Raw genomic sequence first — 15,193 nt, 5'->3', positions numbered from 1 at the left:
ACGGATTCTCGCCAACACAGACTAACACAACAGGGAAGAAATGAAAATGGCATGTTTACTCCACCACACCACAAGCAGTACTGTAAGGGTAAGCATATGGTTAATGTATAGGCTAACAGTTACACATTCTCTCTATAGCCTACGCATTTCCTTTCACACCCCCCTACGTTTGTTTTTTATCAATTTAGGCCTATCGTTATTATCGTTACACCATTTCGAATAGCATATTAAAACATGTTATAACCAACAAGGACATGTGTTATTGCACTGTAGCATACATTAAATGTGTGTAAACCATTTATCCAATTAAGGGGACATTTGCTGCAGTCTCAGGTAAACCGAGAAACAGGCATTCCTCCTGAATATTACTTTTTTGACGTTTTTTCTGTCAACATTTACAAAACAACATTTTTCAGATCTGTGATTCTGACAGAAATGTGAAGAGATAATGTTGTGTGGTCAATCCACCCTAAGCCAAATGTTGTCTTTTAGGACAGTCAAAAGTAAACAATTAAAATATATACATGAATGAATGAGCTTAACAAAAGTGCGCTGGGCCCCTTTCTCCACTGAAAGGAACAACTGATATTCTGGCTGGCATTCAAAATTACACCTCACATATTGATGGAGTGTACTGATAGGGAACAAAGGAGTGCGTGCACATCACAAGAGTGCAGGTGCTGCTGGACCAAATACCGGTTAGTAACTGAGAAGAAATAATAAAGGTCCGCACACTGATTAAAGTTCCCAAACGTGGGTTTATTTAGCGCAACGTTTTGGACATGTTGTCCTTCATCAAAATTGCACTTTTGATGAAGGACATGTCCGAAAAGTCGTGCTAAATAAATCCACGTTTGGGAGCTTAGGGCATACCTGTCAACATTTAGCTTTCCAAAAACGGGAGATTTTTTTTCGGGGGGGGGGGGGGGGGGGGGTCAGTGTTTATACCGGATCTGTGTTTGCATATTTAATACGTTTCATACACGTGTTTCAACACTGCATTTCGGTCGTTGCTTTTACCTTACCATTACCTTACGCATGCCAGTTATGTATCCACCAGCTGCCTGCCTGCAGCCTACTTCCAAAACTCCAAACCTGCTTGCTGTCAGATTTGGTTCCGAGGGAACAAGTTCAGTGTATCAACAACACTCAGTTTATGTGATGTGTTAATCAATTAAATTCCCAACAATTTCACAACAGCTAGTTCTAGAGTAGGCCATTCAACTAGCCCGCTTGCACTTGCAGTTGGCACCCGCTTCCTTATTTGGGTTTTGGGTTGCCAGGTTTTAGCCTATGACAAAACGGTTGAAATTGAAACTAAGTGATCGTGTATGTGTAGGATGTATTTCATACACAATCTGGCAACCTGAATGGATCAATGATTTTAAAATGAAGTTTGATGGCCATGCAAATTACGGGAGTTTTCCGGGAGAAATAACAAAACGGGAGGGTAGGGGAGACCGGGTATGGTTGTAACATGGGGAGAGTTGTAACATCACCAATTCCACCAATCAGGGATAAGATATGAGCCATGTGACAGTTTCTGACTGCTCAGACTTCCTTAACGATCACACATGGACATTTTCAAGTTGTTAGTGCCATTTATCCCGGAGTAAGGAGAAAAATCTGAGGTAAGAAAGTAACTTTTTTTTTTTTTTAATTATTTTTTCTAGTGCTTTTACCATTGTAGATACAGTTGTATGAGTTACATCAGGTCAAACTATAGTTTCTCTAGTAAAGAATGGTGTAGCTCTCTCTTGCTAATGTCAAAGCACCATGCTAATACAGCTAGCTAAACAATGGATGACAGTGGTGGGGTAGGTTGTAACACAATTTTTGAATATGTTACAACCTGTGGAATGGGGCTAGTAGACCTATTTAATGTCTGTTTAATTTCATCTTTGTGTGTGTGACTGTTCAGCCCTCTCTCTCTTTCCATGAGAGACACAAATACATACACACACAAAAGTATAAACGCTGTGGTTTTTATATTTAGTTTAAAACGTTAATATGATCTTCATTCTCTATGTGAAGAACGGATTGTATGGTATACAATATGTTGGTGAATCTATTTTCACACCTTGTGTACCCTGTTTATGCAATAAATCAGTATATCAAATGGAATTCCATTGTTTTTCTGCATTTTTTTGTACCTGTTACAATCTACCCCAATAGGTGTTACAATCTACCCCAGTAGTGGGGTAGGTTGTAACAAAGGTACACACTGTATTTGTCATAATCTCACAAATTCTGTAATATAGTTGAAGAGATTTAAATGGTTGCCACTTGTAGTAGACAAATGTGGTTACTTTGCCAAAAAGTTCCAGAACTGTAGCTTTAAAAGAAATGGTAGTTTTAGGTGCTGAAGAAAAATGTGTTACAACCATACCCGGTCTCCCCTACTGGAAGATGACCTTGAAATACGGGAGAAACCCGGGACAAACGGGAGTGTTGACAGGTATGGCTTAGGGGACTGTATTCTCTTTGCGCTGTTTCTGCCTGACTAAAAGAAGGCTTAATTTGATCAAATTGATTTGATCCCATTAGTATTGTATTTGACACCACCCAACCTGTTGAAAGTGCTTCTGTGCTGATACCTTCAGGCTTCACTACACCCGGCTGCCCATGCTGAGAAAACCAGTGAGGTGATGTCAACAACTTCCTTCATCTGAAAAACCACATCCCCTCACGAGTCAACTCACGGCTTTTCTTAGTAAGCTTTGCTGACAGAAGAACAAGAAAAAAAAGGGGAGAAAGATGAAGAAGTAGAAGAAAAAGAAAAGTAGAAGACTGAGAAAAATATGAGTTGTAATGACTTTGGTGTTGAATATAATGAATGAGAAGAAGAAGAACATGAAGATGATGATGGTGAAGATGGGATTTTGGTGATGTATAGTTGTGCTCTCATTCTCTGTTAATTAACATAATAACCTCCTTATAGTAGCATCACCGAGGGTCTGCACCATTAAAGCGTGTGGTTACGCTGACAGTGGAGGGGTTGGTCACAGCATGACCACATGTTATTTCTCAGAGTGAAGCAGCAGCTCTCAGCCTGAAACCTTTTATATATATATATATATATAATGCTGCAGAGATGATTCTGGAGGGCCGTTAGTTGATTTGAGTCTGATCTGAAATGAAAATGAGTAACCTGACTAGAAGTTTGCTAGTTGATAGTGAGTCAGGCCATTTGCGGGACATCGAGGGGAGAGGGTCACATGAGGGGATGGCTGCTCAGTGAAAATTCAGGTCAAGCCACAAAAGAAGAAGAAGAAAAAAGCAGTTCACAGCGCTTATAATTTTGGGTTGTCTTAGACAGAGACAGTGGCGGAGAAAGAGAGAGAGGGAGAGAGAGAGACCAAACAAAAGATACGCCAGTCCTTAAGAACCCTGCTGACGACGCACTATAGCCCGTTTTTTTGTTTATCTCGCTTTATCTGGGCGCCACTGGCAAATACTGTCACCTCCCTTAACCCACATGACAGCTAACAGCGAGTTATCAGATGAGTGATCACCATTTTGAAGTTGTTCTGCATTTGAGTCAGAGGCTTAAGGAGAAACAAGACCCTCAGTTAGTGTAGAAGGTAACACAAATGTAGTGGGGGAGGGGGGGGGGGGGTTAGTACCACTCTAGACTGTTTTGGAACGTTTAGGCTCAATAATCAGTTAAGAGTCAAAATATAGAGAGCCTGTGCTGCTCATGGAAACAGTCTGGGGGAGGTGAAGTGGAGCTTGGAGGGCGCTTGCTTAGGTGCACTGTAGACATGGTAGAGATCAGTGGGGTCCCAGGGAGCTTTTGAGAGTTCATAAATGACTCATCACTTGACATTTCTGATAAAGGAGTAAAATGTGACTGCGAGATAGCTCCAACTGTCATACCTACTCAATCTCACTCAGGGGTCTGGATGATCTGCTCTGTGATCCTCTTCTTCGGCTGTACACAGGGTAAGGCCTGGGTTCCTCTCTCTTCCCTGGGACCTCATTTCAGACTGTTTTGATTATCACACTGATTGTGGGTGTCTGCTATTTCTTTGGTATATTAAAACTGAGGAGACCCCTTACATGGTGGTCACATTTTGTTCAAGTGGTTTACATTTATATGAATTTAATTTAATTCACAGAGAGCACAGATAGCCCGACAGACAACGTGACCCGACAGACAACGTTTGAAATGTGTGTAGACATTGGTGCCAATGTCTATACAAGTCAGTTTTTGTTCTGATGAATGGGCTGTGCTTAGCTAATAGCTTAGCTGCTTCTGATCAGGCTGGATGATTTCTGTTGGATGTGTTGGAGAAACTACGTAAAAAAAACGAATACCAAAATGCATTGTAATTGGTGTCTTTCCTGCTTTTGGATGTGGGAAGACAGTGTGTCTTAAGACGGATGGTGATTGCTGATAGTGTACCTATAAGGACTGAGCACTAAATCTTCGTCCTGTGAAGCTGTGCCCGGCACCTGGTGTTGAAGAGGTAACTTTGGAGGGGTGAAGACCCAAAGGTCCGAAGGTAGCACAGTCCTTTCAAACAGAGATCAGATGAGTGATACAATTTCTCTCTGTATTTCTATCCAAGTTGAATCCCCCCCTCTCTCTCTCCATCCTGCTCCCCCTTTTTCTGCCTCACTCGCCCGTTCTCAGATGAGGGTCTTCTGGATTATTGTTCTCCTGTGGAACCTCAACCTCCCCTTCCTCCACTCACTCACTTGTGATGAGCGCAAAGAGTATCAATGGCCTTCTGGATCTCCCAACAAGTGCTGCAACAAATGCAAACCAGGTAAGTCTGAGAGCCCATTGTGGAAGACTGTTCTCAAGCTGTATCTCACAACATTTGCAAAGTTGTGATCTTTTTTTTCAGTACCGGATTGTCACCCAAAGCATCGTCTCAGAATGACACACATGACACAAAACGCTACTTACTGAATTTGATTGATCATTTATAGAATATGAGCTTACCTGTGAAGTGGCAATGGAATGATTTAGAAATGATTGTTCACCCAGTGGCTTATGGTCTAAGTTTGTTGCACATCTCCTATTTACCAGCAATGTTTCACAAAACTGGTGCTCAGAATAGATATGTCGTTTTATACCTCATATCATTCTGTTTAAGTTTATTTGATTATTGTACGTGTCATGTGCTCATGTGTCTGCTTGCGTGCATGTGTGTGTTTGTGCACACTTGTGTGTGTACGTTTGCAGGTGCACAGACACTTGTAAATGTATTTATGTGTGTACATCTGTGTAGGTGAGATCATGGCAGCTAGATGCCACAAAGGGTCCAGAAATACAGAATGCAAGCCGTGCAGCAAAGGAATGTATATCAGTGTGTACAATGCCTTGTCGCGTTGCGATGCATGCCAGACTTGCGGACCTGGTAAGTCTCTTTCTGTCTTATTCTCTCACTCTTAGCTCTGTGCGGTCTTTATAATATTACCTACAGTACCAAAAATGAACTTTAGTATGTCTTAGTAAGTACTGTACTCTTCAGACACTACAGATTATTCATACAGTGTATTGGTGTGAGAATAAAACTGATATCCAGATTAAACGTGATGACAACCAGACAGAAATGAGTGTGTGAAGTAAAGGTCAGATAGATGAGGGGCTTTCCCATTGGTGGGTTCCAGGCATAGGGGGCTCAGTACTGTCCTTATAACTGACTCACATGCTTAAACACACACACATGCACACATTCAGACATTATCTCTCACTTTCTCTCATGCCTCTCTCAAACAAACAGAGAGAGATAGAGATAGAGAGACACACACACACACACACACACAGACACACACACAAACACATACACTAACATGTACACACATTAACTGGCACTTTCTCAAATATCTCTAATACACTGAAATGCCACCTCAGCCTGTTGGTCTGGGAGTATGTAGATGTGCAGGTGTGTGTGTGCGTGTGTGTGTGTGTGTGTGTGACAACGTTTCTCTCACACTAACTGATTGTCCGATGTGTGTCTTTTATAGGCCAGGAGGAGCTCAAAGCTTGCACTACATCGACAAACACTGAGTGTCGCTGCATGCCGGGTCACAGGTGCATAGATGCTGACTGCTCATACTGTGTAGAAGAGAGACCAAAAGTAACAACTACAACTATAACTACCCCCCCAACAACTACAACCGTGTCAACAACTACAGATGTCAAACAACCAGAATGGACAACTCTCGCCAAAGAGCCAGATGGTAGAGTTTCAGTTTAAGTTTAGCATTTTAGTCTTTATAACAGCTTAACAAGTTAAAGGCAAGTTAAATGTATCTATTCCAGACCATCCTCATTCTCTCTCTCTCTCTTTCTTTCTCATTAGTGGGGTATACCTTTTTTGAAGTATTACAAATCTTTTGAAGTTTTTGAAAAACATAAGACGTAAGGAGAGCTGTGATGTCAGTTGCGGTGAATGGTGGTCTCATAGTTCAGTTTTGAATTGTTTGAGTCACTGATAACAGTTTCTGATCAATGATGAATTAAAGGATGTTGAGTCAAAGTCTCGCCCTCTCTCTCTCAGCAGCAGTGCTTCTTCCAGTGGTGTTGATAGTCTGCGTGTGCATTCTCCTCCTCATCATTGCCACTCAGCTCAGAAAGCTGGAGCCACTTGGTTGCTGCACATTTGATGGTTTGTGCTTCCACAACATCTACAATGTTTTATATATATGTATATACAGTATGTATGTAGTGGTTGCCAAGTAACAACACAATCTTGGTGTGGCACAGTAATACTGATGTAATGCAACTGCAGGTGGAAGTTTGCAGACTGTTTTACAATGGCTTCTAAGGCAACTCACCAAGATTAGATGGATCTATCCATTTTATAATGTTGATTTTGCTCAACAGATTCGTCATCAAAGGACACACAGAGTACAGAAGAAGAGACTTTGCGCTTGCCTGAAGTGTGTACAGACCTCCAGGAAGTATGGATAAAAGATGGATCCGATCATCTCAATTGACAAGTGACAGAGGGAATTTTGTGTTGAACATAAACATTGAATTATATTCTAATACACACACACACACACACACACACACACACACACACTGAGACAGACACACTTGCACGCACGCACGCACGCATACACTCATGCGCACATGCAAATGTAAATGTAAAATGTAATGTAAAATGATAAGTTAGAGGTTATCCTGTATCTGTTTTCTTTCAATTGTGACACTGTCTTCAGAATGTCAATTAATTTCTGACATTTGCACTAAGTTCTCTTCACGATAGTACAATTGCATACCAATTTGTGACCTTTTTTCCGGTGTATAATTCAACCATTGCTTTGTGAATTCCTTTCAAATGAATGGCCCTACAGAAACAATGTTTTCAATGTAAAAAAAATATTTTAGGTCACTCTGCCCATAGACTATCTTCAGATGCTCAGATGATCAACAAACTATCTGTTGACACTCTGTTAACTGCAATCTATGGTTAGGGGATAGGGGTTGGATTTGGTTAAGATGATGTTCAGTACTGTAATTGTTCAACAATATTTTTACATACGGAACTTGAATGTCAATAGATGATCTCTGAAGTCTCTGTGGGTTGACTATCCAAGTCAAAGTGTTCAATCAATGTGTTACCTAATTGTATTATAGCTACACTATATCAAGCCCTTGGTGATCTAAGAATGCCAGTGGTAAACAGAGGACAAAGAATATGTTACCTCACCAAGGATAGGTTCGGAACTAATGAACAGACATAATAATCAATAGCAATAGTTCAGATAAAGCTAGCAGTTTGGGGTATAGCTTAATGAAAGAGTCCGTTTTAGGGCCAAGAGTATGTAAATTATATTTGAAAATGTCAAAATTGTGGCAACCGTAGTATAAAAGCGATAGAAGGTAAATAAGAGAATAACCTTGGCATGTATCTTTTCTGTTACCAGCTGCTGTCTCACATGTATTATAAAAACAGTGATGTAAATAATAATGGTAAAATTCAAATAATCAATAAAATCTCATTAAAAGAAATCTCTTTATTAATTTATTGCACTTCCATATAAAGTACATAATAAGCTTAGCACGCTTCCTTAGATCCATAAAAACAAGCATATACTGGAATGGATTGCCAACCTGTACAAGAACATCTGATCCATTACAGGCACCTGACTTTGAAGTCTCTGAAGAGATATTTACAGTGCTGTGAGAAATCTGGCAGATTGGCACTAAAACACAGAATAAATAAAGCAAACTTCATTTATGATATTATCATTTTACATCTTAAAAGGAATGATGAATGTGTTGTCCCTATCTGGATGTGGACAGAGATGTGTTAAAAAAACCCAATGCAAGTTGTGTTATTTTAAATACATTGTGTAACAAATAAAAAAGGAAACAACACAAACTGTGTTGTCCCTCTCTGGACACAGAGATGTGTTAAAAACGTTGTGTTGCTTTCAACACATTCGTTTTAGGAGTGTAGTCCCTGCTGAAAACAACAGCCTGACCAGCTTAAGGTGGTTTGCTGGTTGACCAGCTACAGTAGACCAACACAACTCTTGCGAAAACATGGTTTACCCAGTTTACAATGGTGATTCAACTGGTTTTGCTAGTCATACCACCTCAAGCTGGTGGTTTTGCTGGTTGGTGTTGCTGGTCTCTACATTGCTGGTTTAACTGGCCATGCCAGCTTATGTTGGCCATTCTAGCAAACCAGCGTGACAATCTTACAACAATGTCAAGCTTGTAGGTTGGTCACCAGCATGACCATCTTACACCAGCTTTATCCGACATGACAGGCTGGTCACACCAGCATGACTAGCTTCCTCAGTTGGTCATGCCAGCATGTCCGCCTGGTTGCCCAAGCACCTACACCAGCAAAGACCAGCAAGAGCTGGAAGAAAACCAGCAAAGACGAGATAAAAGCAGCTCAAACCAGCTACTAGTCTCTAGCTGTTTTTTTCAGCAGGGGTAACAAAGTGTAGACATTAGTCCTAGTGATGCCTGTGTTCTCTGGCCTTTGGACCTTATGTTAAAATCATCATCGATCATCACATCAATAAAAACACAGGGCTTTCTGTATCAGACTGCAGAAGTATGTGATGGCCAGATGTGATGGTCCCTGAGTGATGTCAATTACGTGATTGGCAGACGAGAGGCTATTCTGAGACCGTTTAACTAACCCACTTGCCCACACCCTGTTAGTGAACATCTATTTTTAGTGAAGGAAGATAAATATCAGAGGAAATGACAAAAAAGGTTGAGAGGAAATTGTAGGTGCACCAGTGAAATGTGTCTGATCCATGTGAGATTACTATCTCAGAGAGCTGGCAATAACATGACAGTTGGCAATAACAGGGTTTTGTATAACTGTGAGCACCAGGTTAATGTTAGTTGTTTAGATCTCTCTGTAACTATCCCTCTGTTTCTCTCTCTCTCTCTGCCTGTGTATATGCAGCTGTTTCTCTCTGTCCTCCTGCCCTCACTTCTTCCATCAGAGCTCTTCCTCTTTAGACATATGGCTCTCTTTCCCTTGCTCCTGAGAGGGAACAGAGGTCTCCTCCCGGCTCATTTCTTCTGTGGACAGAGGGATGGGAGAAGGAGGAGAGTGAGTTTCACCTCCCTCAGGCATCGGGTTGTCATACTCTGCACAATCTCGCTCTTTCTCACGGCCACCTCCTCCACCTCCTCCTCCTCCTTCTGCTCCCCCTAAGCCAAACTGATTCAGTAGGCTGACAAAGACGGTGCTTGGATGGTTTATGTAGAGAGGACCTGAGAGAGAGACAGCAAAATGACAGAGAGAGGGGGGAGAGAGAGACAGAGAAAGAGGGAGAGAGGGTGAAAAGCAGAATTAGGTGAGATGAAAAGAGTGAAACAGACATAACAAAACAAAAAGATCATGAAGGGAGAGACACAGACAGACAGACAGACAGACAGACAGACAGACAGACAGCGGAATGGTGAAGCAAATGCAGAAAACCGGACACAGAGAAAAAACAATGACAGAAAACCATAGACCATGAAACATATACTGTAAATTATGCTTGTTTTAAAGACATCATGTTTCAATTATGGCCATGAAACATTTTATTTCTCCATATTCATGGGTTTCATCAGGTCCCTTCCCACAGGTGTATAAAATCAAGCACCTTAATTATCAATGCAGACTGCATGGTGCTTGATTAATACACCTGTGGAAATGGACCTGATAAAACCCATGAATAGCCAATGCTAAAACTAAACACATAAATATCACTTGCTACAGCTCTGACTTAACTTTTAATTAATAACTACTTTATGCTACTATAAACTTTAATTAAAACTATGCAACCTTCACAAGTGCAAGGTTTCAGTCAGGCAAGACAGTCAAGATGAACGTTCAAATATGTGTCCAAATTATTTTCACAAATGTTTTTTATTAAATAATGGTGTATTTGAAATGAGTGAAATGATGGAAGATTAACCATAAGAGCAATAGAAATGGATTACAGATTTGTAGACTACAGACTATGTTCTTTGTGACCTTTTCAGTCTATCAATAGGAAACAGTATGCTATACCCAAAGCTCCTGGCTGAGATGAGGCAGGGCTGTTGCTGTAAATGGCTGATGGCAATGAATCAGAATGAGTCTCTTGGTAATCCACTGTTGCCACTGGCCCCTTGGGTTTGTGGAGTGTAGCTGCGTTCATGGCTGCCTGTGAAAGACAAGCACAATTCAAAAACCTATTCCACAGCAGATGGCATTATTATTATAATCATCATCATCATCATCCTCATCATAATCATCATCATTATCATCATCATTGTTGTTGTTCTAGTTTAATGTTTAAAGTATTTTCCTCCAAATGACACACTTACTTTATCACTGCCTGGAAAGCAACTCTTCAGCACTGAAAATGGGAGACCAACAGATAGCTATGACTTTCACATTTCCCATGGTGCAGTTTGAGAAAAACACAATACAATACACATACACACACACACACACACACACACACACACACACACACACACACACACACACTATAGTATAAAATGTACAGTTAATAAATATAGTTGCTGCTCACATTGCTTAAGACAGGCTCCCTCTCCCTCTCTGTGACTGTACAAGAAAGCAAACAGAAGGAGAAAGGCAAAGACTGCCATGCAAATCACCACCAGAGGCAACTGCCACTGAAAAGCTGCATCCCCTGAAATGGAAAGACAAATGTTAGGAAGGAAATTGTTCTCTTACCCCAGACACACAAGTATAAACTCACACTCACAGGCACACACAGAGACACAGACATTTAAATTCTTTATTTGGATTAGAAGATAAGCATCATGGAATAATCCAAATTTGGCAGAAAGGTGTACAACAGTAGCCAATATCCCAGACAGACACACACACACACACACACACACACACACACACACACACACACACACACACACACACACACACACACACACACACACACACACACACACACATACACATACACACACCTGATGCCGGGGAAGATTGTGACAGGCAGATGGTGTCGTAGGTGGTGTTTCCTGGAGTCTGCACTTTACGTCCCATAGCGGTACAGCTGAAAAAATACATAACCACAATCATCAATCATCTGTTGCAACACAGTCTTTAGTGCGTGCGTGCGTGCGTGCGTGCGTGTCTGTGTCTGTCTGTGTGTGTTGTGTTTCCCATCTTCCACAGCTGTGCCCTTGATCAAGGCACTTAACCCCAAGTTGCTCCGGGGACAATATAATCCCTTGTAATATAATTGTCAGGTGTGAGTCACTTTGGATTACAAATGAATTAATGTAAATGCAGAAGTCCAGCTCACTTTCTGTGTTTCTCACAGCGTCCAGAAGTTGAACTTAAAAAAGAGCCCTCCTCACACGATGACTTGGTCGTCTTGGTGTTGTCTATACCACAAAAACACAGAGACCTGTTTATACACATATAAACTGAGTCACATACACATACACAATCACATGTTGTATTTGTCATTACCATGTATTTTTACTGTAGTTGGAGTAAATTCCTTTTCACAGCGTAAACAGATATCATCTGTGTCTTTCTTTGTGCATGTGAACCCAGCCTTGCAGCGACATCTCATGTTAGACTTGCTACTGCAAACTTCAACCACCTCCATGTTGAACTCTATCGCAGACACAGACACAGGCACAGACATACATACATGCAAAATACATACATACATACATACATAAATTCATTCACATACACACACACACACACACACACACACACACACACACACACAGAGAGAGAGAGAGAGAGAAGGAAAGAGAGAAACATAAAAATAGCAAATGATTCTTTCATTTGACTCATTTCCTGTGTTTCTTGCTTTCTTGCCTTAACCTAAGATTATTAGAATTAGAAATGCTGCCCAATAAGAAAAACACACTATAATTAAAACAGGAAGAATGACTCATTTGTTACTTTATAATTCGGTAGAATTAGGGTGCTGGCCCTCTGCACAAACTACTTCTGCTATACCGTATAACCGTATAGACTCATCGGCACACACTTGGTAGCACTGGCATAGAAATGTGTCTGCTGCATGGTACCAGTAATGTAGTGAACTGGTGACAGGTTGCTCATTTGAAACATGAGATTCTCAATGCATCCTCTAAGATTTGCTTTTCTTCTTTTCGTGATAAGTGACAATCATCACAAAAGTGATACTTTTTGCACACGTTTAACAAATATAGAAAGTTCTTCTAGATAATCTGTCCCATCATGTTTTTTCATCTCATTAGTTAGCTTCGCTACAAGGTGCTCAGGATTTTGCTCAGGCGCTGTCTGCTAAATGACTAATAATGTAAATATTACTGGGCAACATGTTGTTGGCTTTTAGAGATGAAACAGAGGGTGTTGTGGAAGTTGATGTTACCAGGTTTGCAGTCCCTTCTGCAGGGGTGGCACTGATGTTCCTGGTTTTCCCTCTGGGTGTAGGTGGTGGGGGGGCATGGTGCACAGCTTAAACAGCTGGCTTGATAAGATCCTGGCACACGGATGACAGTAAACAGAGTGTGAGTTTATGTTGACATGCCCAGAATAGCATTTGAATTTGAGCTGATTGAGCTGAGATGAGCTAAGATGAGATGAGAAGAGAGGAATGAGGAGGTGCAAGAGGAGGAAGAGAGGGATGTTGCACAGCACTGAATCAGACAGATCATTTGCTCAGATCAAGGCCCTGGGCCTATTTTCACTGTGAGCTAATTTTATTCACTTGCAGCAAGTAATTTATTTTCCACTGAGGCAGTTATTTAAAAGCTCAAGAACAGCAGGTGGAAACACACATCTTCGCACCTGTGCAGTTAGCTCGGCAGACCACAGCGCACGCAAAGTGCTGACTGCATGGGGCATGAGTAAGAGAGATGGGTGCGTGAGGAGAGAGAGAGCAAGCATAACAGGAAAGCAGGGCTCAGAAGAATATGACACACATGCAGGTATGCTGGTGCAGGATGTGGTTATTCTTCTTCATAAGGGCACTGACTTTCCCATCCAGAGAGAGAGAGAGAGAGAGAGAGAGAGAGAGAGAGAGAGAGAGAGAGAGAGGGAGAGGGAGAGAGAGAGAGAGAGAGAGCAAGCGAGAGAGAGAGAGAGAGAGAGAGAGAGAGAGAGAGAGAGAGAGAGAGCAAGACAGAGATGAAGAGAGACAGGCAGACATACTGTACAAATGCTAAGAGAGAGATGAACATTGACACAGAAGGAAATGGGGGAAACAAAAGCAATAGAAATTTCCTGTGCGGTTTCCCAGAATCAAAAAGCACAGTGTCAGGTAAGCAGAACGCCCCCCACACTTATGGCATCTACATACACACAAACATAGCTTGCATGCATGTGTACATACATACAGTAAAAGAAAAGTTTCTGCAAAGCACACCAGAGGCGGGAAACCCACAAGGCTACCCAGTACCCATTCACCTGGTTCACAAACGTAACACCCGTCATGCTGAAAGGAGGGCACAAGAAGAGAGACAAGGTCTTACGCCAACAGAAATATCAGTTTTTCTGTGGTTATAACTAACTTAGTTTGCTAAAATGTGTGAAGAGGTAATGGAAAGAACAAGAGAAGTAGTAATAAGTGTCTGTACCAGGGGGAGAAGGAAAGTCCGGCGAGCCATCAGCATCAGCTGAACTGCAAAGAATAGACTCGCTCCCATGCTGACAACAAGAACAAGAAATAGAGACATCACAGGAATCTTTTAGACCTGTAGCCTATTGCACTTACTATAAGCAATGTCATAGAAAAGTAATGCAACAGACAACAGACAGTAAAAAAACTCATCACTCCAATGAATGCAACAGAATCAGTGCTAAATATGCCTAACATTTTACAGATTAGCAAGCACAAGATGAAAAATCTGCACTCTGATCTGTGCAAAAATATCTTTTCATTTATTCTATCTTTCGGTCATAGATCTCCAGAAACAACATATTAACATATTACACCATATTAGCAAAACTAATATCAACTAATACTGCAAAAACTACATTTCTTTAAAAAGCAGTAATCTCTGAATGAATGAGACAGAATTACACAATGAACTTGACATTTTTGAATAAAAGAAAATCATATTAGCCATACCTCAACAACAGCCAGCTGCAGACTTTGTCATCAGATTTTTATAGGTGCGCCGGTTGTGTCTGCTGTTGGAACCTTCACGGCGTCTTGTTTCTCTTCCTTTCTCTTCCTCCTACTCGCCTTTGTTCTCTGCTGCGTCACTCTTTCCTCATCTGATGTTTATTTACCTTCTACCTGTCTGTTCTTCTCTCAGACACCCACCTGTGCACCTTTACACTGGTCCTGTTGACTGCTTTTTATTATTCATCAATGATGGAGACTTGAAGGAAAGAATATACAGCACAGCTGTGACAGAGCACATGAGGTATGGATAGAGGGGTGTGGGCGTGTGTGAGTGTATATGCATTTGGGTACTTATGTGTGTATATATATCTGCATAGGTATATATATATATATATGTGTGTGTGTGTGTGTGTGTGTATATATCTGCATAGGTGCATGTATATTATTAAAAGGTATAAAATAGTCAAATCATCTTTACACATACATTCCAAAACAAGGTAATAGATAGATCATCAGATAGAACTGTGAGTCAGTGTCCGTTCTTCCTGTTTATTCTGACAGGTTTTAAAAATATACTTTTTGAAATACCACAAACTGACAGAGGGACCCACAAAGCAGTATTGCATCAGACTCCCTGATGCTATCT

At 41.1% G+C, this 15,193-nt stretch overlaps 2 protein-coding genes across 13 annotated transcripts; one reads left to right on the top strand and one right to left on the bottom strand.

Annotated features, from left to right (window-relative positions):
• On the top strand, nt 1–7,691 carry cd27 (CD27 molecule). 12 transcript variants are annotated; one of them, XM_042106053.1, is made up of 7 exons: nt 95–698; nt 2,604–2,713; nt 4,640–4,775; nt 5,244–5,372; nt 5,983–6,200; nt 6,518–6,626; nt 6,845–7,691. In XM_042106053.1, exons 3-7 carry the CDS (start codon nt 4,640–4,642, stop codon nt 6,955–6,957), a joined length of 705 nt encoding a protein of 234 aa, XP_041961987.1. In that variant the 5' UTR covers nt 95–698; nt 2,604–2,713; the 3' UTR covers nt 6,958–7,691. The 12 variants fall into 12 exon arrangements, 10 of the variants coding, with proteins under 10 accessions (XP_041961982.1, XP_041961987.1, XP_041961981.1 ...); XM_042106047.1 differs by having other exon boundaries at nt 2,604–2,868; XM_042106052.1 differs by having other exon boundaries at nt 2,604–3,945.
• A 272-nt stretch (nt 7,692–7,963) lies between these two features.
• si:dkey-260g12.1 lies at nt 7,964–14,559 on the bottom strand. The gene is made up of 10 exons (XM_042106057.1): nt 14,548–14,559; nt 14,054–14,123; nt 12,847–12,957; nt 11,943–12,092; nt 11,773–11,854; nt 11,435–11,520; nt 11,014–11,136; nt 10,805–10,836; nt 10,506–10,641; nt 7,964–9,718 (listed from the first exon to the last, which is right to left on the bottom strand). The coding sequence occupies exons 4-10, from the start codon at nt 12,082–12,084 to the stop codon at nt 9,441–9,443; spliced, it is 879 nt and encodes a 292-aa protein (XP_041961991.1). The 5' UTR covers nt 12,085–12,092; nt 12,847–12,957; nt 14,054–14,123; nt 14,548–14,559; the 3' UTR covers nt 7,964–9,440.
• Between the last annotated feature and the right edge of the window lie 634 nt (nt 14,560–15,193).

The sequence above is a fragment of the Alosa sapidissima genome, chromosome 10 (genome assembly GCF_018492685.1).
Source record: "Alosa sapidissima isolate fAloSap1 chromosome 10, fAloSap1.pri, whole genome shotgun sequence".
Taxonomy (NCBI): domain Eukaryota; kingdom Metazoa; phylum Chordata; class Actinopteri; order Clupeiformes; family Clupeidae; genus Alosa; species Alosa sapidissima.
This window is presented reverse-complemented; position numbering and strand designations above follow the sequence as displayed.

Excerpts from the sequence above, each read along its gene's own strand:
- si:dkey-260g12.1 (XM_042106057.1), bottom strand. The coding sequence starts at position 12,084 with ATGGAGGTGGTTGAAGTTTGCAGTAGCAAGTCTAACATGAGATGTCGC. Across the intron at positions 11,521-11,772 it reads CGCTGTGAGAAACACAGAAA|CTGTACCGCTATGGGACGTA; the intron begins GTGAGCTGGACT and ends GTATTTTTTCAG. Across the intron at positions 9,719-10,505 it reads ATCTCAGCCAGGAGCTTTGG|GTCCTCTCTACATAAACCAT; the intron begins GTATAGCATACT and ends TCTCTCTCTCAG.
- cd27 (XM_042106043.1), top strand. The coding sequence starts at position 4,538 with ATGAGTGATACAATTTCTCTCTGTATTTCTATCCAAGTTGAATCCCCC. Across the intron at positions 4,776-5,243 it reads CTGCAACAAATGCAAACCAG|GTGAGATCATGGCAGCTAGA; the intron begins GTAAGTCTGAGA and ends ACATCTGTGTAG. Across the intron at positions 5,373-5,982 it reads ATGCCAGACTTGCGGACCTG|GCCAGGAGGAGCTCAAAGCT; the intron begins GTAAGTCTCTTT and ends TGTCTTTTATAG.